Raw genomic sequence first — 27,880 nt, 5'->3', positions numbered from 1 at the left:
GCTGTTTGGGACAAAATGTTTAAACTCCGGATAACAAGGACTATTTAAGTACTGCATTTGTCAGGGGACACCAGGAAGGGGAGAATCTGGCATTCCTCCACTGGCAGCCAGAGTGGCACAAGGCTTAAGAAGGGTCCGGATGAACAGCCAGTGATGAGAAGTCACCTGAGATCATTTGAAGTTGTACCTTTGTGGAGTTTTTGTTAAGACTATGGTTTGGGGTGGGACTGGAACTCTGTAAACCAGTGTTTCTCAACATTTTTGTGCTGGTGACCCCCTTTGGATTTAAAAATAAATAAATTGTGACCACCACCACCATCATTGACACTTGAAAAAATTGCGACCCCCTCCTTTAAATATCAGTAAGTAAATTATTAATAATACTCAGGGCTGGTGTTAGGGGGTGGCAAGCAGGCAATTGTCTGGGGCTCTGTAACACAGGGAGCCTAGGGCTCAAGCATGTAACTTAGTTTGCAGGCCCTTGGCAATTGTTCTGCTTGTCACCCCCTAACGCCGGCCTTACCCTTGTGACCCCACCCCCCCCACCCCCAGCCCAAACCCACTGTAAACCCAGTGTTTACAGCAGAAACACTGCTGTAAACCAATAGAGGACCTAGAGTGCTTTCTGTAGTGATCTGTGAGAGTTGCAGAGATGCATACCTGCCATTAGGAGCATCAGGAGGCTTCAAACTGTTAAAAAGTTGTTGTTTAATCTTCTCTTGAGGTTAAAAAGGTTCAGCTCCTTGAGTCTTTTGCTGTACGGCATGTCTTCTAATCCTTTAAACATTCTTGTGACTCTTCTCTGGACTTTCTCCAGTCTATCAGCATTCTCTCTCAATTGCGGACACCAAAACTGGACACAGTATTCCAGTAGTGGCCACACCAGTGCCAAATACAAAGATTAAAAACCTTTCTTTATCCAACTTGCGTTTCCTCTTGTCATAAAAGGATCATATTAGCTCTTTCAGCTACAGCATTGCAATGGGAGCTCATGTTCAGCTGATTATCCACCATGACGCCCAAATCCTCTTCAGAGTCACTGCTTCCAACGATAAAGTCCCCTATCCTATAACCATGGCTTAGACCAGGGGTCGGCAACCTATGACCTGCGTGCCAAAGATGGCACGTGAACCGATTTTTAATGGCACGCTGCTGCCTGCTGGGTCCCAGCTGTCGCGCGGGGGCAGGGTGAAGGAGCTTGGTCCTGGCGGTTGCTGCTGCAGGGCAGGAAAGCTCCCCCCTCCCCCGCCTCTTCCCCCAGCATGCTGGGTTCCTGCCTCTCCTCCTCTCCCTCCCTGCCACTGATCAGCTGATGGCCCTTGTGCGGGAGCAGGAGAAGCGGAGCCACAGCACACTTGCTGCGCCAGGGAGGAGGTGGAGAAGAGGAGAGGATGGGGCCTTAGGGAAGGAGCGTGGAATGAGGGCATATCCCCTCTAGCCCCCTGCCGTGAGCCACTCTGGGCAGGGAGCTGGGAGCACCCCCATGACCCTAGCCCACACCCCCAGCCCTCTGCCCTGACCCCTGCACCCCCCTCACACACACTCAGCCCTCTTCCCTGACCCCCCACACACCGCAGCCTCCTGCCCTGATCCCTGCACCCCCCCACGACCCCAGCCCTGACTCCAGCACCCCCCACACATACCCAGCCCCCCTCACACCCATTGCCCTGACTCCTGCACCCTCCTCACACACCCCCAGCCCCCCCACATCCCATGCCCTGACTCTTGCACCCCCCACATTCCCACCCCCACCCTGAGCACCAAATGGGAGTTCCTGCACCCACCCACCCCCTCACATTCCCACCTGCACCCCTCACAGCAAATGGGAGCTGCCCAGGTAAGCGCTCCACACCCAAACCTCCTGCCCCAACCCTGAGCCCCCTCCCTCATTCTAGCTCCTGGCCAGACCCTGTGCTCAGTGCACTCCCACACTCAGCCTGCACCTTCACCCCAGCTCTGTGCTCAGTGCACTCTCACCTTCAGCTCAGTGCAGAGAGGAAGAGAATGGGCTAGAACCAGGGAGAAGGTAGGTACCCACTCTATGTGGGCAGGGCCGGGATCCCAGACTGGCAGCGGGCTGAGCGGGGCCGGCAGCCGGGACCCTGGCTGAGTGGGGCCGGCAGCTGGCCGAGCCGCTCAGCCCACTGACGGTCTGGGGTCCTGGCCGCTGGCCCCACTCAGTCTCCGGCCCCGCTCAGCCTGTTGCCGGCCTAGGTGAACGGAACCCCAGGCTGGCAGCGGGCTGAGCGGGGCGGTGGCGTAAGATCTACATTTTAATTTAATTTTAAATGAAGCTTCTTAAACATTTTGAAAACCTTGTTTACTTTACATACGGCAATAGTTTAGTTATATAATATATAGACTTATAGAGAGAGATCTTCTAAAAAACATTAAAATGTATTACTGGCACGCGAAACCTTAAATTACAGTGAATAAATGAAGACTCGGCACACCACTTCTGAAAGGTTGCCGATCCCTGGCCTAGACTCTTTGCTCCTAAATGGATAACTTTACATTTAGCCACATTGAAACACATTGTTTGCTTGCACCCAATCTGCCAAGTGATCCAAATAGCTCTGTATCAGTGACCTGCCCTCCTCATTATTTACCACGTCTCCAATCTTTGTGCTATTTGTAAACTTTATCAGTGATGATTTTGTTTTCTTCTAGTTCATTGATAAAAATGTTAACTAGTTAAGGGCCAAGAACTAATACCTGCGCGACCTAACTGGAAACGGTCACTCAATGATGATTCCCCATTTACGATTGCATTTTGAGACTTGTCATTTAGCTAGTTTTTTAATCTAGTTAACATGTGCCATGTTGATTTGATTTGTATATCATTCTAGCTTCTTAATCAGAATGTTGTATGGTACCAAGTCAAATACCCTACAGAAATCTAGGTCTATTACATTACCTTGTCAAGAACAAAGCACGTCAAACCAACCTAATGTCCTCCTTTGACAGAGTAACAAGCCTTGAGGATAGGGGGAAGCAGTAGATATGACATATCTCGACTTCCATAAGGCTTTTGATATTGTTTAACACAACCTTGTCATAAGCAAACTAGGGACATATAGCCTACACCAGTGGTTCTCAACCAGGAATATGCATACCCCTGTGGGTATGCAGAGGTCTTCCAGGAGGTTCATCAACTCATCTAGATATTTGCCTAGTTTTATAACAGGCTACATAAAAAGCACTAGCAAAATCAGTACAAACTAAAATTTCACACACAGTGACTTGTTTATATGGCTCTATATACTATACATTGAAATATAAATACAATATTTATATTCCAATTGATTTATTTTATAATTATATGGTAAAAATGAGAAAGTAAGCAATTTTTCAGTAATCATGTGCTGTGACACTTTTGTGTTTTTATGCCTGATTTTGTAAACAAGTAGTTTTTAAGTGAGTTGAAACTTGGAGTACACAAGGCAAATCAGACTCCTGAAAGGGGTACAGTAGTCTAGAAAGGCTAAAAGCCACTGGCCTAGACAATCCTGCTGTAAGCTGGGTGCACAACTGGTTGGAAAACTGTACGCAGGAGTTATCAATGATTCGCAGTCATGCTGAAAGGGCATATCAAGTGGGGTCCCATAGGGGTCTGTCCTGGGTTTGATTCTATTCCATATCTTCATAAATAAGTTGGATAATGGCATAAAGAGTACACTTATAATGCTTACAGACAATACCAAGCTGGGGGTAGCAGAGGGGAGGATTACAAGCATTTTGGAGGACAGGAATAGAATAATGACCTTGACAAACTGGAGAAATGATCTGAAATAAATAGGATGAAATTCAGTAAGGAAAAGTGCACAGTACTACATTTAGGAAGAAATAATCAATTGCACAAATACAAAATGGGAAATCACTACATAGGAAGGAGTACTACAAAAAAGATCTGGAGTTATAGTGAATCACAAACTAAATATGAGTCAACAATGTAATACTGTTGCCAAAAAAAAAAAAAAAGGCAAATATCATCCTGAGATGTATTAGCAGGAATGTTGCAAGCAAGACATGAGAAGTAATTCTCCCACTCTACTCAGCACTGATAAGGTCTTACCCGGGAGTACTGTGTCCAGTTCTGGGCAGCATACGTCAGGAAAGATGTGTACAGATTGGAGAAAGTCCAGAGGAAAGCAACAAAGGTCTAGAAAATATGACTGAGGAGGAAAGATTGAAAAAAATTGTGTTTGTTTAGTCTGGAGAAGAGAAGACTAAAGGGGAGCATAGCAGTCTTTAAGGCTGTTATAAAGTGAAGCGCGATAAAATTGTTCTCCTTATCCACTGAGGACAGGACAAAAAATAATGGGCGTAAATTGCAGTAAGGGAGATTTAGGTTAGACATTAGGAAAAACTTCCAGACTGTAAGGGTAGTTAATTAGTGGAACAAATTAACTAGAGTGGTCACTGAAGATTTTTAAGAATAGGTTAAACAAACACCATCTGGACAGTCTAGATAATCCTGCTTCAGTGCAGGGGACTGGAGTAAATGACCCATCAAGATTTTCTATAGTCCTATGTGTCTATGATTTTATGCTTTCCTTACCTTTATCAGCCAAACTTAAACCAGTGTCCCTAAATCCAGTATTAAAGAATTAAAGGAATATAATTATCAATCAAATCCTGTATCACCCAATGCTTTTCTTTTCCTGGAATCTATGTTGGGCTGACACGCCTATAATTGCACAGGTCATCCCTTTACCCTTTTTTAAATTGGTACAACATTAGCTTTCTGCCAGTCCTCTGTAACTTCCCCAGGATTCCAAGAGCTCCTCCACCAGTTCTTTTGGAACTCTTTGATGCAAATTATCTGGACCTGCTGATTTTAAAAATATCTTACTTTAGTAGCTGCTGTTTAACAGCCTCCCAACTTACTGTTGGACAAGAAAGTTTCTTCATCAGATGATGCTGAGACTATATCATCTGGCTTTTTTCCAAATAAAGAACAGGAGCACTTACTGAACATTTCCTTTTCTGTATTATTGAAAATTCTACCACTTAGGAACAAAAAGAATCTTAACATACTTAAACAAAAAAAAAAACCCCGTCCAGCTCTGTGCAGTCTACCTCTGCTCATGGCTCTGAGACCTGTGAGTTTTCAAATAAATTTGTGCTGGCCAAGGTCCTCCAGTGCAGTGGCATGGTTGCTGGTATGAGGGGGTTGGCCCAGAAAGTTTGATGGTCCAGTGAGGAATAAACTAAGTTTATAAGGAAGGTGATAATATTCTCATTTGTTGTCGTGAAACAAAATAACAGACTATAAAGCCCTAAGAGTTGCTGACCTTTTCCTGGGGGTAGCAGTGGGGCTGCCTTGGGCGCTCATCGCCTGCGTACGATGATGGGGAAAGACAGTCACTGAGGAATAGCCTTACCTTCTTGATGCCAGTAGGGTAGGAGCTCTCTTATGCTTGCTCTCACTGCTGTTGAGGGTCGGGGGTCCTGCAGTTTCTTGGTGTTGCTGCGGGCTGAGTGTAGCTGCTTCCTTGTGTGGACTGTGGCTATAACCCTTCTGTGTACTTCTCTTTCCTGGTTAGTATTTTGTGACAATTCTGAAGGCCAAAGGGACACTGCAGCCAGCTGTGCGGGAAGCCATCTTCGGTCGCCTGGAATCCATACATTGCACCAGCCAGTAAGTGACCGGCTTGAGGGAGTACCACACATGGGTGGGAGAGTGCGTCGGTGGAAGATAACTAACATTGGTGGGGCTTGGAGATGTGCCCAGGGAGCTGCTGACCTGCGCACATCTATCCAGATAATCCATAGCTATGAGAAATATTTGGATATTTTGAACACCCTGATCACCTTGATGGATTGGCCCTTCAGCCCTTGTATAGATTGCACCGATCACAACACGTCTTCCATTCTTCTCGTATCCTGGCCTTCCTTCTCCATGTGTGGCCATGTCTTTTCACGATAAAATCTTCCCATCTCTTTGGAGGTCGGCTGAGTGGTCGTTTCAGTTCCCGTATGTACCACTCAGCAACGAGCTGCAGTCCATCGATTGTCAGTGAGCCTCGCTATATGCCCGGCTCATCGCATTTTACTATACCTGCTCTTAACGATGTCCTGCACTTCACTCCGCTGTCTGATCACTTCATTGGGGACTCAGTCACGAATTTTGAACAACAGTCTATTAAGGGGAGGGCCTTTATAGGCCTCCATTTCCATGCTACAGAGATGGCCTATTTGGAAGTGAGGTATGCTGGTACTGAGAGACATAATTCTTTGTCCATCTCAGTCTAGCCAGGTTGAAAACTAATCATGCTGTTTGTTGTCTTGTAACCTGTACTGCCATCTGAGAAATATATAGTTTGTCTCCATTCCTGGTCCAGATGCCTTTTACCATGTCAGCTCAGAAATTAGAATATTTGCTATGTACAGAAAATGTTTCAGATATTTGGGCTGTTCCCCTATTTGCCTGATCAGCCATAAAAATAAGAAAAAGTATGTGAAAGAGAGGCTACCTTTGACCTCAGTGAAATAATGTATTCCTAATTTTTTTTTTCTTATTGCATATATCATTTTACGGGTGGTGATTTTACAGGTGTAACTGATTTTAGAGAAGGGCTAATTTTGTATTTTAAGTTGTGTGTTTAAAATTTGTTTCTGGTTTTTGGAGTTATTGATTCTAAATTTATATATATTTTTATATTAGCCATAAGCTATTGCGCATATAAGGTACTATATTATTAAACTATTCATATGCCTACCCACACTCTGGTCACTTGCTGGGTAGGGTTTTTTTAGCCATAGAAAGTGAGCTTTCCAATGTTTTAGAGAATATTCTGTTTAGTTCCTACTGGATCCCTTGAGTATGAATCCTGGATTTAATTTCTGGGTGTGAGAGGGGTGACAGACCCCAAAATGATGGATAGAACAGAGCTTAGACTAGAGGGAGCCAAGGCAATTTTGGTGATCATGTAGCCCTCTCATTGAGTTGCTGTCGTTGCACACAGGATTCTGCTGTTTCACTTGGAGAGAGGGCACTTGGGGCTAGGATTGGAGGGTTTCTGTCAGAATATGGAGCTCTATGGCCACTATGCTGAAAACTTGGAGCAAGCTAAGAAAACCCTGCAGGTGAGTGCCCCATCTGCCCTTTTTTTTTTTTTTGTGCCATGCCACTCTTTCATTCCAGAGATAGCAGTGAGGGACCAGTTGTTTCCTGTTCCAAACTGTTACCCCTCCCCACCCCCCCATGATGAAATATTCAGTACTTATTTAGCACGTCACACTTTCAAAACTAGAGATTTAAATAAAGGGGGATCATGAGGGAGCACAGCTTTTCCTCTTCTAAAATCAAGAGTTTCCCTTCCGGTTTTGGGGAATTTGGCTCCTGCTCCTCCTTTGGCTGGCTCAGTGCGAACTCACCAGTCAAGGGAATTTGAAAAGGAATCATTAGGAAGGAGGAGCTGGACAATTACCAGAATTGGCTGGAGAATTACCAGAGCTCCTAGCCTTTTCCATTACTGGGTAAAGCACCAAGAGAACCCTGACAGGGGGACTCCCAGCTAGGATATCTTTTCTTTGCCACCTCCTCAAATCTACCTTCTCCTATAGGAGATGGGGAAGAGACCTCCCTTCCATTCTTGCCAGGTCCCTCTCAAAACACATAGTATGTCTTACATAAAATCCTCTTTTAAATGACTTGTATTCTAAAGTTAGGGGAATTGCATGAAGGGTAAAAGTCTTCCTCAGAAGGACCCCCTTGACCCTCTGACTTTTTAAAATTTTAATATCAGTGCAGATTTCCCAACTTCCGGAGACATTGTGGTGGGAAGCATTAAGGATGTGCTTTTGCCCACCTCTGGGTGCATGCATACATGCACTCTGTTGGCCTCCTTGGAGGATAGGCACATCTCTCAGATACACTTGTTTTTAGTTCTCACCATAAGATGATGCAAGGCTGCATCTCCACATCATATTAAACTGGTGACAAGTGAAATTAGTGAGCTCTTCACTCCTAGATCTACTTTAGACACTCTTTTAAAAAGTATTTATAAGAACTAGTTTATCTTTCTCATGCACACACATACATACGTTTATGAGGTGTGTCAGTACTGTTATCCTCTCTGAAAGTGGGAAATGGTGGCTTGGAGAGGGAGAAGTGGCTTGCCGAATGTCACAAAATCAGTTAGTGTCAGATGCGTTTAGATAGGATTTGGGAGTTCTGGTGGTTCTTTAGGTATGTGTCAGTCTGGATCCCACTGTAAGTGTACATGTGTCTCACGCACAGGACCAGATATTTTTTGACTAGTCGTGTCCATCAGGATGGTGGATGTTCCCAGTGACTCTTCGTTCTCTTTTACAAGGGCGTAAAAGGGGTGTTGGACCATTACTGAATGGGGGAGGCAACCTACTGACAGATGACGGGGAAAAAGCTGAAGTACTCAATACTTTTTTTGCCTCAGTCTTCACAGGCAAGGTCAGGTCCCAGAATGCTGCACTGGGCAGCACAGTATGGGGAGGAGGTGAGCAGCTTTCAGTGGTGAAAGAACAGGTTAAGGACTATTTAGAAAAGCTGGACATGCATAAGTCCATAGGGCTGGATCTAATGCATCTGAGGATGCTGAGGGAGTTGGCTGTTGTGATTGCAGAGCCATTGGCCATTAGCTTTGAAAACTCATGGCGATCGGGGGAGGTCCCAGGCGATTGGAAAAAGGAAAATATAGTACCCATCTTTAAAAAAGAAAAGAAGGAGAATCTGGGGAACTACAGACCGGTCAGCCTCACCTCAGTCCCTGAAAAAATCATGGAGCAGGTCCTCAAGGAATCCATTTTGAAGCACTTGGAGGAGAGGAAGGTGATCAGGAACAGTCAACATGGATTCACCAAGGGCAAGTCATGCCTAACCAACCGGATTGCTTTCTATGATGAGATAACTGGCTCTGTGCATATGGGGAAAGCGTGGATGTGATATACCTTGACAGTAGCAAAGCTTTTGATACGGTCTCCCACAGTATTCTTGCCAGCAAGTTAAAAAAGTATGGATTGGATGAATGCACTATAAGGTGGATAGAAAGATGGCTAGATAGTCAGTCTCAAAGGGTAGTGATCAATGACTCAATGTCTAGTTGGCAGCCGGAATCAAGTGGAGTGCCCCAGGGGTCTGACCTGGGGCTGGTTTTGTTCATCATCTTCATTAATGATCTGGATGATGGGATGGATTGCACCCTCAGCAAGTTTGTGGATGACACTAAGCTGGGTAGAGGTAGATAAACTGGAGGGTAGGGATAGGGTCCAGAGTGACCTTGACAAATTGGAGGATTCGGCCAAAAGAAATCTGATGAGGTTCAACAAGGACAAGTGCAGAGTCCTGCACTGAGGATGGAAGAATCCCATGCACAGCTACAGGCTGGGGACCAGCTAAGCAGCAGTTCTGGAGAAAAGGACCTGGGGATTACAGTGGATGAGAAGCTAGATATGAGTCAGCAGTGCGCCCTTTTTGCTAAGAAGGCTAACAGCATTTTGGGCTGCATTAGTAGGAGCATTGCCAGCAGTTTGAGTGAAGTGATTATTCCCCTCTATTCGGCACTGGTGAGGCCACATCTGAAGTATTGCATCCAGTTTTGGGCCCCCCAATACATAAAGGATGTGGACAAATTGGAGAGAATCCAACAGAGGGTAATAAAAATTATTAGGGGGCTGGGGCACATGACTTATGAGGGGAGGCTGAGGGAACTGGGCTTATTTAGTCTGCAGAAGAGAAGAGTGAGGGGGGATTTAATAGCAGCCTTCAACTACCTGAAGGTGGGGTTCCAAAGAGGATGGAGTTAGGCTGTTCTCAATGGTGGCAGATGACAGAACAAGGAAGAATGGTCTCAAGTTGAAGTGGTGGAGGTCTAGGTTGGATATTAGGAAAAACTATTTCACTAGGAGGGTGGTGAAGCACTGGAATGGGTTACCTAGGGAGGTGATGGAGACTCAAATCTCCATCCTTAGAGGTTTTTAAGGCCTGGCTTGACAAAGCCCTGGCTGGGATGATTTAGTTGGGGTTGGTCCTGCATTGAGCAGGGGGTTGGACTAGATGACCTCCTGAGGTTTCTTCCAACCCATATCTTCTATGATCCTCTCTGTTCCTTCTTACTTCCGTGGCAGCAAGATGGAATCCAGCTGGTGTCTCACCCACTACACCTCAGCTCAGGCTTGAACACCTCAAAAACTTCTGAGAATCTTCAGAACAACCTATCACTCTAATCTGTTCTAATACTTGTTTGAATCAAATGTTACTGCTCAGACCACCCTGTACATCCCCTGCTTCCCCTCCACAGATACACATTCCCCTGTACAAAGAACTAAAAACGTGGGACTCTAAACCCAGAGGTTTTTAGCCTTGCCCATCCTTTGGACTAATTCCTCTAAAAGAGGCACAGCAGGTGCGTGTTCTGCTTAGGAGAATCCCATATCCTAAGCAGGTGCTTGGTCTGCCTATCCTTCTCTTCAAGGACTGTCAAGTCCTAAGATGCACCTCCTGGATCAGATTGCTCCAGAAAAACCAGGCTCTAAGACCCTTCTAACACTCAAGCCCACATTGTCCAGCAATCAATCAAGACGGCAGGGAACTCTGAAGACCTCTGCAGGGAAAAATGATGCTGAGACAAGACCTGGTGCCGGCATTGACTTCGGTACCGGCATTCCCTCTAGTACTGAAACCACTAAGTCTTGACACTGAAGTTGACACCTCGGAAGCTGAAGCAGAGTGCAACAGGCGGCTTCTCTGAGCACTGGAGAGGGAGCTTGAGAAGGAGGTTGGTGTCCTCTCAGAGGTACAAGAAAATGTTAGGGAAGCAAGCCGGCCAGGTCCTGCATGGTGTTGAGGACTGGCAAGAAGGAGCAGACTGTGATGCAGCAGACTTTGCTGGGCCCAATACCAGCAGTGTCCCTGCCAATGTCGACTCTGGCTCTGGAAGAACGGACTCAGAATGCACAAATATTGACACAGATCTTGGTACTGACAGCACTCTACCAGCAGCATCGCCTATGGAGGAGGTGTGCCACTCCTCTCCATCCCCAGAGCACACTTTTTTCTTGCTTCCCCTCCAGTGTTCCCTCTAATTTTTTACGTCCATGTGCAAAATTAATTTTATGTGCACCAATATGGAGGTGATGTGTGGGGCTTAATAGGCAGCTACGCAGCCATGCAGCTTAGAGGGAACTTAGCTCCCCTCTAAGTTCCATGAGGGCTGCCACTGAGAAACCTGAGGACTTCTACAGAGTTCAACCACTGGTCCAGCCAGCAACCCATTCGCTACTGATACACATACAGGATGCCACCTATTGGGGCCCACCTTCACAAGCCTCAAAGAGCTGGTGCCTGCCATCATGGAGGAGGAGAAAATCCACTCGCTCAAGTGGCTTTCCTAGCAAGACATGTCGCTGGAGCACCAAAAGGAGCAAGATTCAGAAGTGTGCCACTATCCTTTGTCACTTGCTAAGGATCTTTCTCTATCTTTGCTGGATGAGACGGTAGACCTGGCACTGGATGATTTCAAGGCTTTTCAGGAGTTCCTTATGCAGATTTCTGACACCTTGGAGACAGAGACTGCAGTCATCTCTGAAAAATCCCACAAGCTATTTGACATTTTCTGTTGGTCCTGCCCGCCCTCCCCGTAAATGAGGGGCTCCTAGATCCAGCGAGAACTCTGTGGTAGACACCAGTCATTATAACACCAACATCAAAACTAATTGAGAAATGGTACCTACCAGTTACCCCTCTTGAGGTTTGAATACTTTTATACCCATGCCAACCCTGGCTCCCTAGTTATCGTGGCTGTTCAAGGGAAGATACGTTCTATCAAGAGCATACCAAAACACAAATATCCCAAACATTTAGATCTTTTTGCAAGAGAACTGTACTCATTGGCTTTACTTCAGTTGAGGGTGGCCAACTACCAGGCCTTACTGGGCAGATATGATTTGACTAGGGACAGGGTGACACCCTTTGTGGCTAAGCTTGCTTATGAGAGCAGAGAGGAGCTAAAACACATAACACAGGAAGGGCAACTGATGTCTCGGATATCATGGCTGTGTCCACAATCACTGCAGTGACCATGCAGAGAGAATTGTGGCTTCAGGCTTTGGGTATCCCCCAAGAGGTACAAGCCACAAATGAGGACATGGCCCTTTGAGAGCCTGGAATTATTCTACAAGAGGACTGACTGATCTACCTACACTCACTTGAAATTGTCTAAAGCAATTTTGCATTCCTTGGGAATCCTCACCCCTCCACCTTAGTGAAAGGTGTCCCATTTGTTGTTATAAGTGAGGCCTAGCAGGCCTACATTAATTATTAGCCTAACTAATGAAAAGTGGGTAAAGGTTTATGAATAGTCATAATGATCTGTTATATAAAACTCTTGAAGAAAAGATATGGGAAGGAGACAGACTGAATTAATTTAAAGAAAGAGTCTATTGATAATGCTCAAGTACTGTGTTAAGATTATGACTGGTGTAAAAGAAGAGCAGAAATTAATTAACTAAAATCGGTACATTGGAAATATGGCCTAATTACTTGTAAGAATAATGAGGATGGCTTATTCTACTCATTGCCTTTTTGTGGGTCCTTAAAAAGACTTCAGGGAGAGGAGAGAAAAGAACTTTTTACCATCACCATGGCTGCGGCAGAAGGATTGTTGCCATGACACCAGACCTTGATACTTCAGTGGTGATACTTGACCATTAGCACTGCGCCAGTGAGGATCCCAACCTAATATGTTTGAGATCCTGCTCTGTCTTCCCCTCCCTTGTGTGATCCTTTCTGCCTCCTATCTCTCACTCTAGGCTCTCCACCTGATTCTGAAATCAGCTGTGCTGAAGGGGATCGGCGCTGTGATAACATAGAAATGTAGGACTGGAAGAGACTGACAGGTCATCTATCCAGTCCCCTGCACTGAGGCGGGACAAAATATTATCTACGCCATACCTGACCGTTGTTTGGAGGTTTTTAAGAACAGAGTAGACAATGACAGAGATTACACAACCTTCCTAGGTAATTTGTTCTAGTGCTTAACTACCCTTACGTTTAGGAAGTTTTTTCTAATGTCTCACCTAAATCTCCCTTGCTCCAATTTAAGCCCATTACTTCTTGTCCTGTCCTCAGTGGTTAAGGAGAACAATTTTATCATGCCCTTCTTTACAACAGCGTTTCATGTACTTGAAGACTATAATCATGTCCCCCCTGAGTCTTCTCGTCTCCAAATTAAATACACCTGATTTTCTTTCAATCTTTCCTCCTCAGTCATATTTTCTAGACCTTTGTTGCTCTTCTCTGGACTTTCTCCAATTTGTCCACATCTTTCCTGAAGTATGGTGCCCAGAACTGGACACAGTATTCCTGGTTGAGACCTTATCAGTGCTAAGTAGAGTGGAAGAATAACTTTGTGTCTTGCTTACAACACTCCTGCTAATACATCCCAGAATGATATACAGTTTTTTTTTTTTTTGGCAACACTTTTACATTGTTGACTCATATTTAGTTTGCGATCCGCTATAATCCCAGATCCTTTTCTGCAGTACTCCTTCCAAGGTAGTTACTTCCCATTTTGTATTTGTGCAGTTGATTATTCCTTCCTAAATGTAGTATGGTGCACTTTTCCTTAGAACATATGAATGGCCATATTGGGTCAGACCAAAGGTCCATCTAGTCCTGTATCCTGTCTTCCAACAGTGGCCAGTGCCAGGTGCCCCAGAGGGAATGAACAGAATAGGTAATCAAGTGATCCATTCCGTCGCCCATTCCCAGCTTCTGGCAAACGGAGGCTAGGGACATCATCCCGCCCATCCTGGCTAATTGCCATTGATGGACCTATCATCCATGAATTTATTTAGTTCTTTTTTGAACCCTGTCATAGTCTTGGCCTTCACAACATCCTCTGGCAAAGAGTTCCACAGGTTGACTGTGAGTTGTGTGAAGAAATACTTCATTTTATTGTTTAAATCTGCTGCCTATTAATTTCATTTGGTGACCCCTGGTTTTTGTGTTATGAGAAGGAGTAAATAACACTTTTTCTTATTTACTTTCTCCACACCAGTCATGATTTTATAGACCTCTATCATATCTCGCCTTAATCCGTATTGAATTTCATTCTGTTTATTTCAGACCATTTCTCCAGTTTTTTAGAGTATTTTGAATTCTAATCCTGCCCTCCAAAGTGCTTGCAAACCCCCTCCACAAGCTTAGTATCATCCACAAGCTTTATAAGTATACTCTCTATCCCATTAGCTAACTCATTTATGATGATATTGAATAGATCCAAACTCAGTACAGATCACTCAGCAACCCAGGCTTTGGACTGCAAGTGAGGGTCATGGGAACCCTACCCTTTCTGCCTTCATATGGGAGGGGGCACAAGGGTGCATGCGCCATCCCGATGGACACTGCGAGCCACAACAAAATGTCTCACATGCGTAAGGTGCATGCACACCTGTAATGTAGTCTGTGGCTCTCAACAGCTTGAAGAACCCAGTTACTGTAGGGTAAGTAGATGTTCTTTCCTAGAGTCCCCACTCAAACCACTAAAATATACTGCTTCTTTCTGGTACTTCAAACCTATGTTTCATCTTTGCTTGGTCACACACAGGAGCAGGTGAAGAAGAATAAGGCATTTTGCCGGTTTAAGAAGCTTCAAGAGTCTCGACCTGAGTTCCTGGGATGGCAGCTGGAGGATCTGCTCCCTCTGCCACTGCAGAGGCTCCATCAGTAAGGAAGCAGCCTTGAGCCTTCAGATGTCATTTTAGCACCAAGATTAGTACTAGGAATAATCAGAGGTGAAGAGAGGGGACCCCATGGAACTGTAGTCTGTTGCTGGTGGATAGAGGTGGAGTGGCTGTAGTGACCCCAGGTCAGAACATTCCATCGCAGCCCACACAGATTCCAAGGTGTGTGTGTGGTGGGGATACAGGGAGCTATGCAGTTATCTGAGGTCTCTCCAGATTGTGATAAACATTTGGTGTATGTGGGGAGAAGAAGGGGGAACTGACTGTACTGAGCGAGGGGAAGTGCTTCAAGACTGACTGATTAGTCCTCCCTTTCCAAAAGCTGGAACTTTCTCATCCCTTGTACTATCAACAATAGGAGATGCTGCTGATGGTGACTGTATATGAAATGTGACTACACCCCTTTATCCTGTCTGTCTTAGATACAAGCACTTGTTCAGAGACCTGATGGAGAACTCCAGCCCGGATAGTGTGGAGTTCCAGCACCTTGCAAGTATGATGTAGATTCCAAACCTTGTTCTGGATTATTTCTTTTGCTAACAATAATCAGATTTTAATAATCTCTCTGACCTCAAACCCTTTTCGGTGCTGAAATCTAGTAGATTACTCTCTCTTTCCTTCTCTTCCCCCCCTCTCCCCCCAGTAGAAGAAAGAGAAATTGGTAGTAACGAATATAAATCAGAAGTTAAGAATTGTAAAACATTGATAATGGCACCAAAGGACACAAGGAGAAATCTATGGATAGCAAAGTTAAGGACAATAAAGAGTTTTAAAGTATATTCAGAACAAAAAGAATCCTGACAATGGTATTGGTCCATTATCAGATGGAAATAGTAGAATTATCAATAATAATGCAGAAAAGGCAGAGGGGGTCAATAAATATTTCTGTTCTATATTTGGGGAAAAACAGATGATATAGTTTCACCATATGGTGATAACACTCTTTCCATTTCACTGGTATATCTGGAGGATGTTAAACTGAAGCTATTAAAGTTAGATATTTTTAAATCAGTAGGTCCAAATAATTTGCTTCCAAGAGTTGTAAAAGAGTTGGCCAAGGAGCTCTCTGGACCATTAATGTTGGTTTTCAATAAATCTTGGAACACTGGAGAAGTTCTAGAAGACTGAAAGAAAGCAAATGTCTTGCCAGGTTTTAAAAAGGGTAAAAAATGGGATGGCCAGCCGGACATTGATCCCAGGCAAGATAATGGAATGGCTGATATGGGACTCAAAAAATAAAGAACTAAAGGATAGTAATATAATAAATGTAAATCAACATGGGTTTACAGAAAATAGATCCTTTCAAACTAACTTGATATCTTTTTTATGAGATTACAAGTTTGGTTGATGAAGTGGATAGTGTTGACATAATATACTTAGATATCTGTAAGGTGTTTGAGTTGGTACCATATGACATTTTGATTAAAAAACCAGAATGGTATAAAATTAACGTTGCACATACTAAATGGATTAAAAACTGACTGATAGGTCTTAAAATGTAACTGTAAATGGGTAAACATTATTGTTTCCAGTGGGGTCCCGCAGGCATCAGTTCTTGACCCTATGCTATTTAACATAATTATCAATGACATGTAAGAAAATAAAATTAACCCTGATAAAGTTTGCAGATAGCACACAAATTAGGGGAGTGGTAAGTAATCAAGAGGACAGAGTGATCTAGATCTCTTGGTAAACTGGCCACAAGCAAACAATATGGCTAAATGTAAATGAATTCATGTAGGAACAAAGAATGTAGTGTATACTTACAGGATGGGGGACTCTATCCTGGGAAGCAGTGACTCTAAAAAAAGATTTGGGGGTCTTGGTGGATAATTTGAATATGAGCTCCCAGTGTGACACAGTGGCCAAAAGAGCTAATGCGATCCTGGGATCCATAAACTTGGATCTTGAGGAGGAGTAAAGAGGCTATTTTACCTCTATATTTGGCAATGGTGTAACCGCTGCTGGAATACTGTGTCCAATTCAAGAAGAATGTTGATAAATTGAAGAGGGTTCAGAGAAGTGCCACAAGAAATGATTGAAAAATTAGAAAACTTGCCTTATGATAGACACAAGGAGCTCAATTTGTTTAGCTTAACAAAGAGAAGATTGAGGGGTGACTTGATCAGTCTAAGTACCTACGTGGGGAACAAATATTTAATAATGGGTTTTTCAGCCTAGTTGACAAAATGATCCAATGGCTGGAAGTTGAAGCTAGATGAATTCAGACTGGAAATGAGGCCTACATTTTTAACAGTGAGAGTAATTAATCATAGAAACAATTTACAAAGGATCATAGTGGATTCTCCGTCATTAACCATTTTTAAATAAAGATCAGATGTTTTTATAAAAGATCTGCTCTAGGAATTATTTTGGGGAAGTTTTATGGCCTGTGCTACACAGGAAATCAGACTAGATGATTACAGTGGTCCCTTCTGGTCTGAGAATCTGATTTTTCTTCAAGTGATAGTCCTATAAGTATTTGAAACGCAGGTGGGCATGCACGCCATGCGCCAGAGCCAGAAGTTTTCAGTAGCAATATCTGTTGACTTGCACGTGTGTCGTACGTTGCCTCGTGCTCCAGGTGAGGTTATAAGAGGCTGTGCGGGACGACAGTCTTTCAGTTCCCTAGCACCGCCACATGGTTGGAGTCGGAATCTTCTTTCCTCCATGCTTGTAGTCTGCTATGAGAATGCTTTGTCTGTGTATATTGTTAGCTTGTTTAATCTTCTTGTGTAGATAGTTCATAGTTAGTTAGTGTAGTTGGTTTTGCCCCACTCGGGGCCCACCCCAACTTCGTTGAGGACCATGCCCTATGTTCTGGGTTCAAAAACTGTGTTGCGCCCTCGCTCGTCCTCAATGAACGACAAGCACTGCCGCTGCTTGTACTGCTTGGGGGTTGCACATCTTGCTGCACACTGTGAGATCTGCAAGTCTTTTCCCTCATGGACCCACGATTTGTGATTCCGGAAATTCCTTATGGAAGAGGAGGCTATCCACTTGTGGAATCCGATCCGGATCCAGTGCAACCAACGGTGCACTGTCCTTCACCAGTGGTGAGTGCCCCTCCCACTACTTCCTGTCTGGATCCGATGGTATCACTAGCACAGGACAAGTCCAAGCATGAGGGTCATAAGCTCTCTAATGGGCATCGCGGCATGTCCCTGTTGCAGACTTCCACTAAGCACAGCATTTGGTCCCTGAGCCATGCCATGTCGGGTGAGACGTTGCATGTGGACCCCACCTAAGCTCCTCTCTTCCAGGGGTAAAGCTAAGAGGCAAAAGGTACACGACAGCCCTCCATGGCATGCACCTCCATCACAACCAGAGTCTCCACACTGCACATGCCTCCACACTCCAGCTGTCGGAGAAATGTCTCCTAGACACCCGGGTGCATCAAGCCTCTGCTCCCAATGGCGCATCCAGACCTGCCATTTCCACTGCTCTTGGTACAACAGCCCCCTACGCCAGTGGACACACCGCTTCTTTGGCTTCTCTTGGGCCAGAGACCACACCTGGCAGTTGCACTTCGGCCGTTGGCACTGAGGGCTCCACCGCTACCGGAGTTCTCTTTGGACTCAGGTGGCTGTTCTGCAGAGGAACCGTCATTCTCCCCTGTGTCCCTGTGCAGTTCAGACTCCCAGGTGTGACCGCTGCACCAGGCAGGATATATTTGGGCACTACTGCCCTGGTATAGATGCCCTGGTATAGATACCCTTGGGGCCTCTGTATCCTTGGGACCCAACCCACTGGGCACAATGGCCACCCAGGGACCCGTAACACTGCCCATATCTGCCTTCCCAGGTCTCGCAAGCTTTTGTCTGGGCTCCTGTGCTGGAAATGCCCAGTTCGCACCGGAAACAGAGACTGAGTGGGAGCCAATACCAATGGTTGTCTCATCCTCTCCCAACGAAGCCCTGATTTCCCCAGCCCTCTTGCCTCCTGATGATTAAGGCTACAGTTTGTCATGGGTATTTTTAGTAAAAGTCATGGACAGGTCGCGGGCAATAAATCAAAATTCACGGCCCGTGACCTGTCCATGACTGATACTATAAATACTCCTGACTAAATCTTTGGGGAGAGCACTGCTGGAGGCGGGTGCCTCAGGAGGAGCTGGGGCCTGCTGGTGGTGAAAAGTGGGGGCCGCTGCTGGGGGGGACAGGGCCAGCGGCTCCAGCTGCCAGAGGCTGCTGATCAGTGGCTGCTCCGTCTGTCCAGGGGCCATTGAGCAAGGGCTGCTCCGGCCACCCAGGGACTGCTGCCAGGGTTCACCAATAGTGGCTGTTTCCAGGGACCGCTGCCAGGGTCCGCCAAAAGTGGCTGCTCCAGCTGCCCCTAAGATCACTGCTCAGGTGGTCCCCAGGGCCAGTCACACCAGTTGCTGCTTGGGTGGTGCCCGGGGCTGCTCTAACAGCGGCTGGTGCAGCTGACTGCAGGGTCACCCGAGCTGGCTGAAGAGCCACTCCTGTAGCCAGCTGCTTGGGCAGGCCTGGGGGCAGCCACATTGGCCACCGCAGAAGTTATGGAGGTCACAGAAAGTCATCGACTCCATGACTTCCGCTACAAACACAGAGCCCTATTGATCACTGCCAGCACCAAGAGGTGCTGCAGCAGGAGTTTCTGGACTTGGGCACCTCTAGAGGAAGTCCAGGACCAACACCACCAGCTGTTGGACATCCTCCAGCCCAGGGGACCATCGCACGTCACGCTATCTTCCAATCTGCATAAGCAGTCCGGCACACACCAGTTTCATGTACCCCCATGCCTAAGAGGTCGGAACGTTGGTACTTTGTCCCATCCAAGGGGGTGACTTTCTTTTTTCTCTTCCTCCCCCCACCCCACACACACTTTGGTAGTGGTGCACACGGTGACTGAATGGGTGAGGAGCTTCTAACCCCTATGGCGGCCAAACGCTCGACTTCCTGGGCCATAAGGTATACTCCTCCACAGCCCTGCAGTTCCACATCTCTTAACTACTGTACTCTGCTAGCGAAGTATGACTTTCATAACTATGCCAAGCTATGGATCTGCCATAGGACAAACAGCAGCACTTCCAGGCCCCAGTGGAGGAAGGTCGCCTGATGGCCAAGGTCAACCTCCAAGCTGCAGTGGATGCAGCAAATACATCCTTCCAGTCCCTTGCTGCAGTCCTCTGGCTTCCCCAGGGAGATCCAGACCATCATCCCGGACCTCCTCCTTTGACAAGGACAGTTTGTTCTAAGTGAAGACAGACAAGTCCCTCCACTCTCTGAAGGACTTTAGAGCAACACTCTGGTCTCTTGGGAAATACATCCTGGCACCTGGTCAAAAGCAATCCAGTTATGCTCCTATGCACCATACCAGGCCACCTACCCCCGGTATCAGGAGCCTGCACAACAGCATGCTCAGTCACAGTGTCTGCGACACTCAGCCACCGCCACCTCCTCTGCAGCACCATGGCATCCACCAAAGGGACGGTTTTGATGTGGATGTTGAGACCTGCGAACCCCCCACATCACCATCCCCGGCCCCGCAACCTTTGGGGACCATCTTGCCTTATTTGTCCATGATTGGGACAAGATCATAGAATCATAGAATATCAGGGTTGGAAGGGACCTCAGGAGGTCATCTAGTCCAACCCCCTGCTCAAAGCAGGACCAATCCCCAATTAAATCATCCCAGCCAGGGCTTTGTCAAGCCTGACCTTAAAAACTTCTAAGGAAGGAGATTCTACCACCTCCCTAGGTAACGCATTCCAGTGTTTCACCACCCTTCTAGTGAAAAAGTTTTTCCTAATATCCAACCTAAACCTCCCCCACTGCAACTTGAGACCATTACTCCTTGTCCTGTCCTCTTCTACCACTGAGAATAGTCTAGAACCATCCTCTCTGGAACCACCTCTCAGGTAGTTGAAAGCAGCTATCAAATCCCCCCTCATTCTTCTCTTCTGCAGACTAAACAATCCCAGTTCCCTCAGCCTCTCCTCATAAGTCATGTGTTCCAGACCCCTAATCATTTTTGTTGCCCTTCGCTGGACTCTCTCCAATTTATCCACATCATTCTTGTAGTGTGGGGCCCAAAACTGGACACAGTACTCCAGATGAGGCCTCACCAATGTCGAATAGAGGGGGACGATCACGTCCCTCGATCTGCTGGCTATGCCCCTACTTATACATCCCAAAATGCCATTGGCCTTCTTGGCAACAAGGGCACACTGCTGACTCATATCCAGCTTCTCGTCCACTGTCACCCCTAGGTCCTTTTCCGCAGAACTGCTGCCTAGCCATTCGGTCCCTAGTCTGTAGCGGTGCATTGGGTTCTTCCGTCCTAAGTGCAGGACCCTGCACTTATCCTTATTGAACCTCATCAGATTTCTTTTGGCCCAATCCTCCAATTTGTTTAGGTCCCTCTGTATCCTATCCCTGCCCTCCAGCGTATCTACCACTCCTCCCAGTTTAGTATCATCCGCAAATTTGCTGAGAGTGCAATCCACACCATCCTCCAGATCATTTATGAAGATATCGAACAAAACCGGCCCCAGGACCGACCCCTGGGGCACTCCACTTGACACCGGCTGCCAACTAGACATGGAGCCATTGATCACTACCCTTTGAGCCTGACAATCTAGCCAACTTTCTACCCACCTTATAGTGCATTCATCCAGCCCATACTTCTTTAACTTGCTGACAAGAATACTGTGGGAGACCGTGTCAATAGCTTTGCTAAAGTCAAGAAACAATACATCCACTGCTTTACCTTCATCCACAGAACCAGTAATCTCATCATAGAAGGCGATTAGATTAGTCAGGCATGACCTACCCTTGGTGAATCCATGCTGACTGTTCCTGATCACTTTCCTCTCATGTAAGTGCTTCAGGATTGATTCTTTGAGGACCTGCTCCATGATTTTTCCGGGGACTGAGGTGAGGCTGACTGGCCTGTAGTTCCCAGGATCCTCCTTCTTCCCTTTTTTAAAGATTGGCACTACATTAGCCTTTTTCCAGTCATCTGGGACTTCCCCCGTTCGCCACGAGTTTTCAAAGATAATGGCCAATGGCTCTGCAATCACAGCCGCCAATTCCTTTAGCGCTCTCGGATGCAACTCGTCCGGCCCCATGGACTTGTGCACGTCCAGCTTTTCTAAATAGTCCCTAACCACCTCTTTCTCCACAGAGGGCTGGCCATCTACTCCCCATGTTGTGATGCCCAGCGCAGCAGTCTGGGAGCTGTCCTTGTTAGTGAAGACAGAGGCAAAAAAAGCATTGAGCACATTAGCTTTTTCCACATCCTTGTCACGGACTGTTGGGTATTAGAGATCATGCAGCACGGTTACTCAATCAAATTGCTTTCCCTTCCCGCTGCGCGCCTCCCGCCCCGCCAGATGCCTAGTGGGATTCTCATTGCAACCTCCTACAACACGAGGCAGACACCCTCCTTGTGAAAGGCACAATAGAACCAGTGTCTAATCCCTTAGTCAGCAAAATCTTCTACTCCCCATACTTTCTCATCCCCTTCTCGATCTCTGACTACTCAACACATCATGAAAACTGAGTTCTGTATGGTGACTCTCGCTTCCATCATCCCCTACCTCGCCCAGGGGTCATGGTTCACAGCTCTCAACATGAAGGATGCGTATTTCCACCCTGACATCTGCCCAGCCCTCTGCAAGTTTCTTTGCTTTTGCATGGGTGACAACAACTACCAGTTCAGAGTCCTCCCCTTCGGCATTGCAACAGCCCCAAGGGTCTTCACCAAAGTCTTTGTGGTCGTGGCAGCTCAATTAAGACGGCTGGGGTACTCTGTGTTCCCTTCCTTAGATGACTGCCTCACTGAGATGACGTCAGCCATCTGCGCTCTTTGTTCTCTCCTTGCCACTCTTGGTATCCAAATCCACAAGGAAAAATCCATGCTCTTCCCAACACAGACAATCCACTTCATTGGGGCATGCCTGGATTCCATGGCAGCTCGCGCCTTTCTCCCGGCAGGCCATTTTGCCACCCAGACAGCAGTCCTGTGTCGCAACCCACACACCACGGTGTGTCACTGTCTCTGCCTCGTTGGCCACATGGCAGCCTGCACCCATGTGACACTGCATGCCCGCTTGCACATGCGCTGTCTATAGTTGTGGCTCATATCAGTCTGCAGGCTCCATGTTGACCACCTGGATGTCACATTGATTGTCCCAAGTCTAGTCCAGGCCACTCACCTGGTGGACCAACCCTTCCAAAGTGATGATAGGCACCCCCTGCCCCACTCTCATCCCAACCACCACCCTCACTACAGATGCCTCCCTAGCTGGTTCAGGTGCTCACCCTGGATGGCCATGCCATCCCAGGGGCTTGGACTCGGCACAAGGCCCACATGCACATCAGTATCCTGAAGGTGTGGGCAATCCGCCTTGCCTGCCTTGCATTCCTGCCCTTTATCCGAGCATGCTATGTTCATCTCCTTTCCTACAATACCACTGCAGCAGCATACATAAACAGGCAGGGAGGCACCAAGTCCTGGTCACCCGGTGTGGAGACCATCTGCCTCTGGAACTGGTATATCTGCCACAGTGTCACACTCTGCATGACATACCTCCCGGGAATGCAGAAAACTCTGGTGGACACATTCAGCCGGATCGGGTACCTCAATCGTGAGTGGAAGCTACACAACCCCACTCTCTGCTGCCTCTGCCAAGCGTAGGGCACCCGTCACTTGGACCTTTTTGCCACTTGCAAAAACTGCAAGCTCCCCCTCCTCTAATCAGGAGAGAGATCTTGGAGTCATTGTGGATAGTTCTCTGAAGACGTCCATGCAGTGTGCAGCGGCAGTCAAAAAAGCAAACAGGATGTTAGGAATCATTAAAAAAGGGATAGAGAATTAGACTGAGAATATCTTATTGCCCTTATATAAATCCATGGTACACTCACATCTTGAATAACTGCATACATATGTGGTCTCCTCATCTCAAAAAAGATATACTGGCATTAGGAAAGGTTCAGAGAAGGGCAACTAAAATGATTAGGGGTTTGGAACGGGTCCCATATGAGAAGAGATTAAAGAGACTAGGACTTTTCAGCTTGGAAAAGAGGAGACTAAGGGGGGTTATGAGAGAGGTCTATGAAATCATGAGTGGTGTGGAAAAAGTGAATAAGGAAAAGTTATTTATTTGTTCCCATAGTATCAGAACTAGGGGCCACGAAATGAAATGAATAGGCAGCAGGTTTAAAACAAATAAAAGGAAGTTCTTCTTCACACAGCGCACAGTCAACCTGTGGAACTCCTTGCCTGAGGAGGTTGTGAAGGCTAGGACTATAACAGTTTAAAAGAGAACTAGATAAGTTCATGGAGGTTAAGTCCATTAATGGCTATTAGCCAGGATGGGTAAGGAATAGTGTCCCTAGCCTCTGTTTGTCAGAGGGTGGAGATGGATGGCAGGAGAGAGATCACTTAGAATCATAGAATATCAGGGTTGGAAGGGACCTCAGAAGGTCATCTAGTCCAACCCCCTGCTCAAAGCAGGACCAAGTCCCAGTTAAATCATCCCAGCCAGGGCTTTGTCAAGCCTGACCTTAAAAACCTCTAAGGAAGGAGATTCAACCACCTCCCTAGGTAACGCATTCCAGTGTTTCACCACCCTCTTAGTGAAAAAGTTTTTCCTAATATCCAATCTAAACCTCCCCCACTGCAACTTGAGACCATTACTCCTCGTTCTGTCATCTGCTACCATTGAGAACAGTCTAGAGCCATCCTCTTTGGAACCCCCTTTCAGGTAGTTGAAAGCAGCTATCAAATCCCCCCTCATTCTTCTCTTCTGTAGACTAAACAATCCCAGCTCCCTCAGCCTCTCCTCATAAGTCATGTGTTCCAGACCCCTAATCATTTTTGTTGCCCTTCGCTGGACTCTCTCCAATTTATCCACATCCTTCTTGTAGTGTGGGGCCCAAAACTGGACCCAGTACTCCAGATGAGGCCTCACCAATGTCGAATAGAGGGGAACGATCACGTCCCTCGATCTGCTCGCTATGCCCCTACTTATACATCCCAAAATGCCATTGGCCTTTTTGGCAACAAGGGCACACTGCTGACTCATATCCAGCTTGTCGTCCACTGTCACCCCTAGGTCCTTTTCCGCAGAACTGCTGCCTAGCCATTCGGTCCCTAGTCTGTAGCTGTGCATTGGATTCTTCCGTCCTAAGTGCAGGACCCTGCACTTATCCTTATTGAACCTCATCAGATTTCTTTTGGCCCAATCCTCCAATTTGTCTAGGTCCTTCTGTATCCTATCCCTCCCCTCCAGCGTATCTACCACTCCTCCCAGTTTAGTATCATCCGCAAATTTGCTGAGAGTGCAATCCACACCATCTTCCAGATTATTTATGAAGATATTGAACAAAACCGGCCCCAGGACCGACCCTTGGGGCACTCCACTTGACACCGGCTGCCAACTAGACATGGAGCCATTGATCACTACCCGTTGAGCCCGACAATCTAGCCAACTTTCTACCCACCTTATAGTGCATTCATCCAGCCCATACTTCCTTAACTTGCTGACAAGAATACTGTGGGAGATCGTGTCAAAAGCTTTGCTAAAGTCAAGAAACAATACATCCACTGCTTTCCCTTCATCCACAGAACCAGTAATCTCATCATAAAAGGCGATTAGATTAGTCAGGCATGACCTTCCCTTGGTGAATCCATGCTGGCTGTTCCTGATCACTTTCCTCTCATGCAAGTGCTTCAGGATTGATTCTTTGAGGACCTGCTCCACGATTTTTCCAGGGACTGAGGTGAGGCTGACTGGCCTGTAGTTCCCAGGATCCTCCTTCTTCCCTTTTTTAAAGATTGGCACTACATTAGCCTTTTTCCAGTCATCTGGGACTTCCCCCGTTCGCCACGAGTTGATCGTTACCTGTTAGGTTCACTCCCTCTGGGGCACCTGGCTTTGGCCACTGTCGGTCGACAGGATACTGGGCTGGATGGACCTTTGGTCTGACCCAGTATGGCTGTTCTTATGTACTGCTCCCGGGGGGCCAACGGGCGTGATTCCTAAGTCAATGCTCTCCTCTTTCTGTGGCAAGGTGGCCTCCACTGCGCCTTCCTCCCTCCCCCGCCCCATTCCCCTGGTACTGCGCAAGATCCAACACGATTGGGCCATGGTCCTGTTAATAGCCCCATTTTGGTCCCAACAGTTCTGGTTTCCAGACCTGCTCAGACTCTCCACCCATCCCCTAATCCACCTCCCCACACTGCTGGATCTCTTCACCCAGGACTGGGGCAGAGTCAGACATCCCTGCCCAGGCTTGCTTTGCCTCCTGGCCTGGCTTTTGGATGGTGGTTGCACGTAGACATTGCCTGCTTGACACCAGTGCAGCACATACTTACGCTCAGCAGACGAGCTTCCACATAGGCATTCTACACAGTGAAATGGAAGCATTTCACTTCCTGGGCACAACACTTCTATTTCCCCTTCAGTGACATCTTTCATTCCTACCGTCCTGGAGTACCTCCTGGAACTTAGGACCTCAGGCTTCGCCATCAGCTCGGTCTGAGTCCACTTGGCAGCGCTTAGTACGTTCCTCCCACTGGTTGACAGACACTCAATGTTTACCCTTTCTGAAAGGGCTGACAAATAACTTCCCATCGTTCCTTTAAACTACTATCCCCACACCAGGACCTCAATCTTGTAATCTCTGCCCGCACCAGACCTCCCTTCGAGTCCCTGGCCACGTGCTCCCTCTCACCTTATCCATGAAGGTCATCCTTCCCATTGCCATCATTTTCACTAAGCGGGTCAGCGAATTGGCGTCCACAATGGCCGACCTACCATATACAGTATTCCAAAAATACAAAGTTTCATTATGCCTTCACCCTAAGTTTCTTCTGAAAGTGGTCTCAGAGTTCCATCTCAGTCAGTCCATTCACTTCCTGGTCTTCCATCCTAAGCCACATGTCTCTACAGCGGACAGGACCCTGCACTCATCCAACATCTGCCATGCATTTGTGTTCTATCTTGACAGGACCCACGTCTTTTGTACCTTTTCGTAGGCATTGTGGCGAGGTCGTGAGGACAAGCTCTCTCTTCACAGCACATATCAAAGTGGGTCTCTACATGCATCACAGAATGCTGCAGGCAGGCTAATACCCTGCTGCCCGACAGGATTACAGCACACTCCATGCGGGCACATGTGACCTGGCGCTCCGTCCTTATCTTCCCCACCCACTATGCCATCACCCAGGGAGCGGCGAAAGATGCATGCCATCCTGCAGACGACGATACTTGTGTCCTCACACGTCTCCAAGCTGATCACTACTTGGTACTCACCCACATTTGGAATACATATAGGGACTATCACTTGAAGAAGACAAATATGTTTATTTCTGGGTGACACCTCTCAAATAGATAAATATCAAAACTAGACATCTATGTGTAGATGGCCCATTAAGGACGCTTCACTCTATCAGTGAGCCATAGAAGAAACTCATCCTGCCCAGATAACTCTCCCAAAGGATGCCTTAGACAGCAAGGGGCCAATGGCCAACCCCTGTGAGTCAGCAAACATGTAAGGACGTGATATGCTCATATGACCCTGGCTCCATCTTGGGCTAGTAACTTTCCACAAACAGGAGCTGTGGGCTTTGTTTGGGACAGAGTATATAAAAAGGTACCTGAGACATCTCCATTTTGTCTTCATTTCCTGCTTCATTTTTCTGGACTGGATTATTAACAAGGAAGCTCAAAACAAGGACTGATAACCCTTAATCTGTCTGGGTAATTTCCAGAGAGACTTTTGCAAACGAGAAGTTTATTTCATCACTTCTACAAACCTGATATAAGAACTTTGCAATCAATTGTATGTATATGATTCCTTAGCCAGTTATAACTCTCTTCTTTCTTTTTCCTTTTAATAATAAATCTTAGTTATTAAGGATTGGCTGTAAGCATGTATTTGGGTAAGATCTGAGATTCATATTGACCTACGGGTAAGTATCCAATACCTTTGGGATTGGTAGAACTTAAAGTATGGTGAATAGGCTTTTCAGTAACCCCTCACTATATTAGACTTGGTTGTCTAAATGGGATCCAAGAGCTGGAATATCTAAAGGAGATTGTGTTTGGTTTCTTATTAACCAGTGTGGTACTACAGATAGCTCTCTTGTTACTGGACTGGTGAATCTAATTACAGAA

At 46.5% G+C, this 27,880-nt stretch overlaps 1 protein-coding gene across 10 annotated transcripts in view; it reads left to right on the top strand.

The window, feature by feature from the left end:
• The window catches only part of ARHGEF39 (Rho guanine nucleotide exchange factor 39), a 69,138-nt gene that overhangs the window by 27,273 nt on the left and 13,985 nt on the right, over positions 1-27,880 (top strand). For 9 of the 10 annotated variants that reach the window (XM_043547054.1, XM_043547055.1, XM_037902527.2 and 6 more), the window contains 4 exons: positions 5,550-5,644; positions 6,972-7,092; positions 14,592-14,710; positions 15,150-15,220. In XM_043547054.1, coding sequence (XP_043402989.1) covers positions 5,550-5,644; positions 6,972-7,092; positions 14,592-14,710; positions 15,150-15,220 — 406 coding nt within the window. The remainder of the gene's footprint in view (positions 1-5,549; positions 5,645-6,971; positions 7,093-14,591; positions 14,711-15,149; positions 15,221-27,880) is intronic. The other variant, XM_043547056.1, reaches the window with a different exon arrangement.

The sequence above is a fragment of the Chelonia mydas genome, chromosome 5 (assembly GCF_015237465.2).
Source record: "Chelonia mydas isolate rCheMyd1 chromosome 5, rCheMyd1.pri.v2, whole genome shotgun sequence".
In the NCBI taxonomy this organism is placed as follows: Eukaryota; Metazoa; Chordata; order Testudines; family Cheloniidae; genus Chelonia; species Chelonia mydas.
The sequence above is the reverse complement of the archived record's forward strand: the minus strand, read 5'-3'. Positions and strand labels throughout refer to the sequence as shown.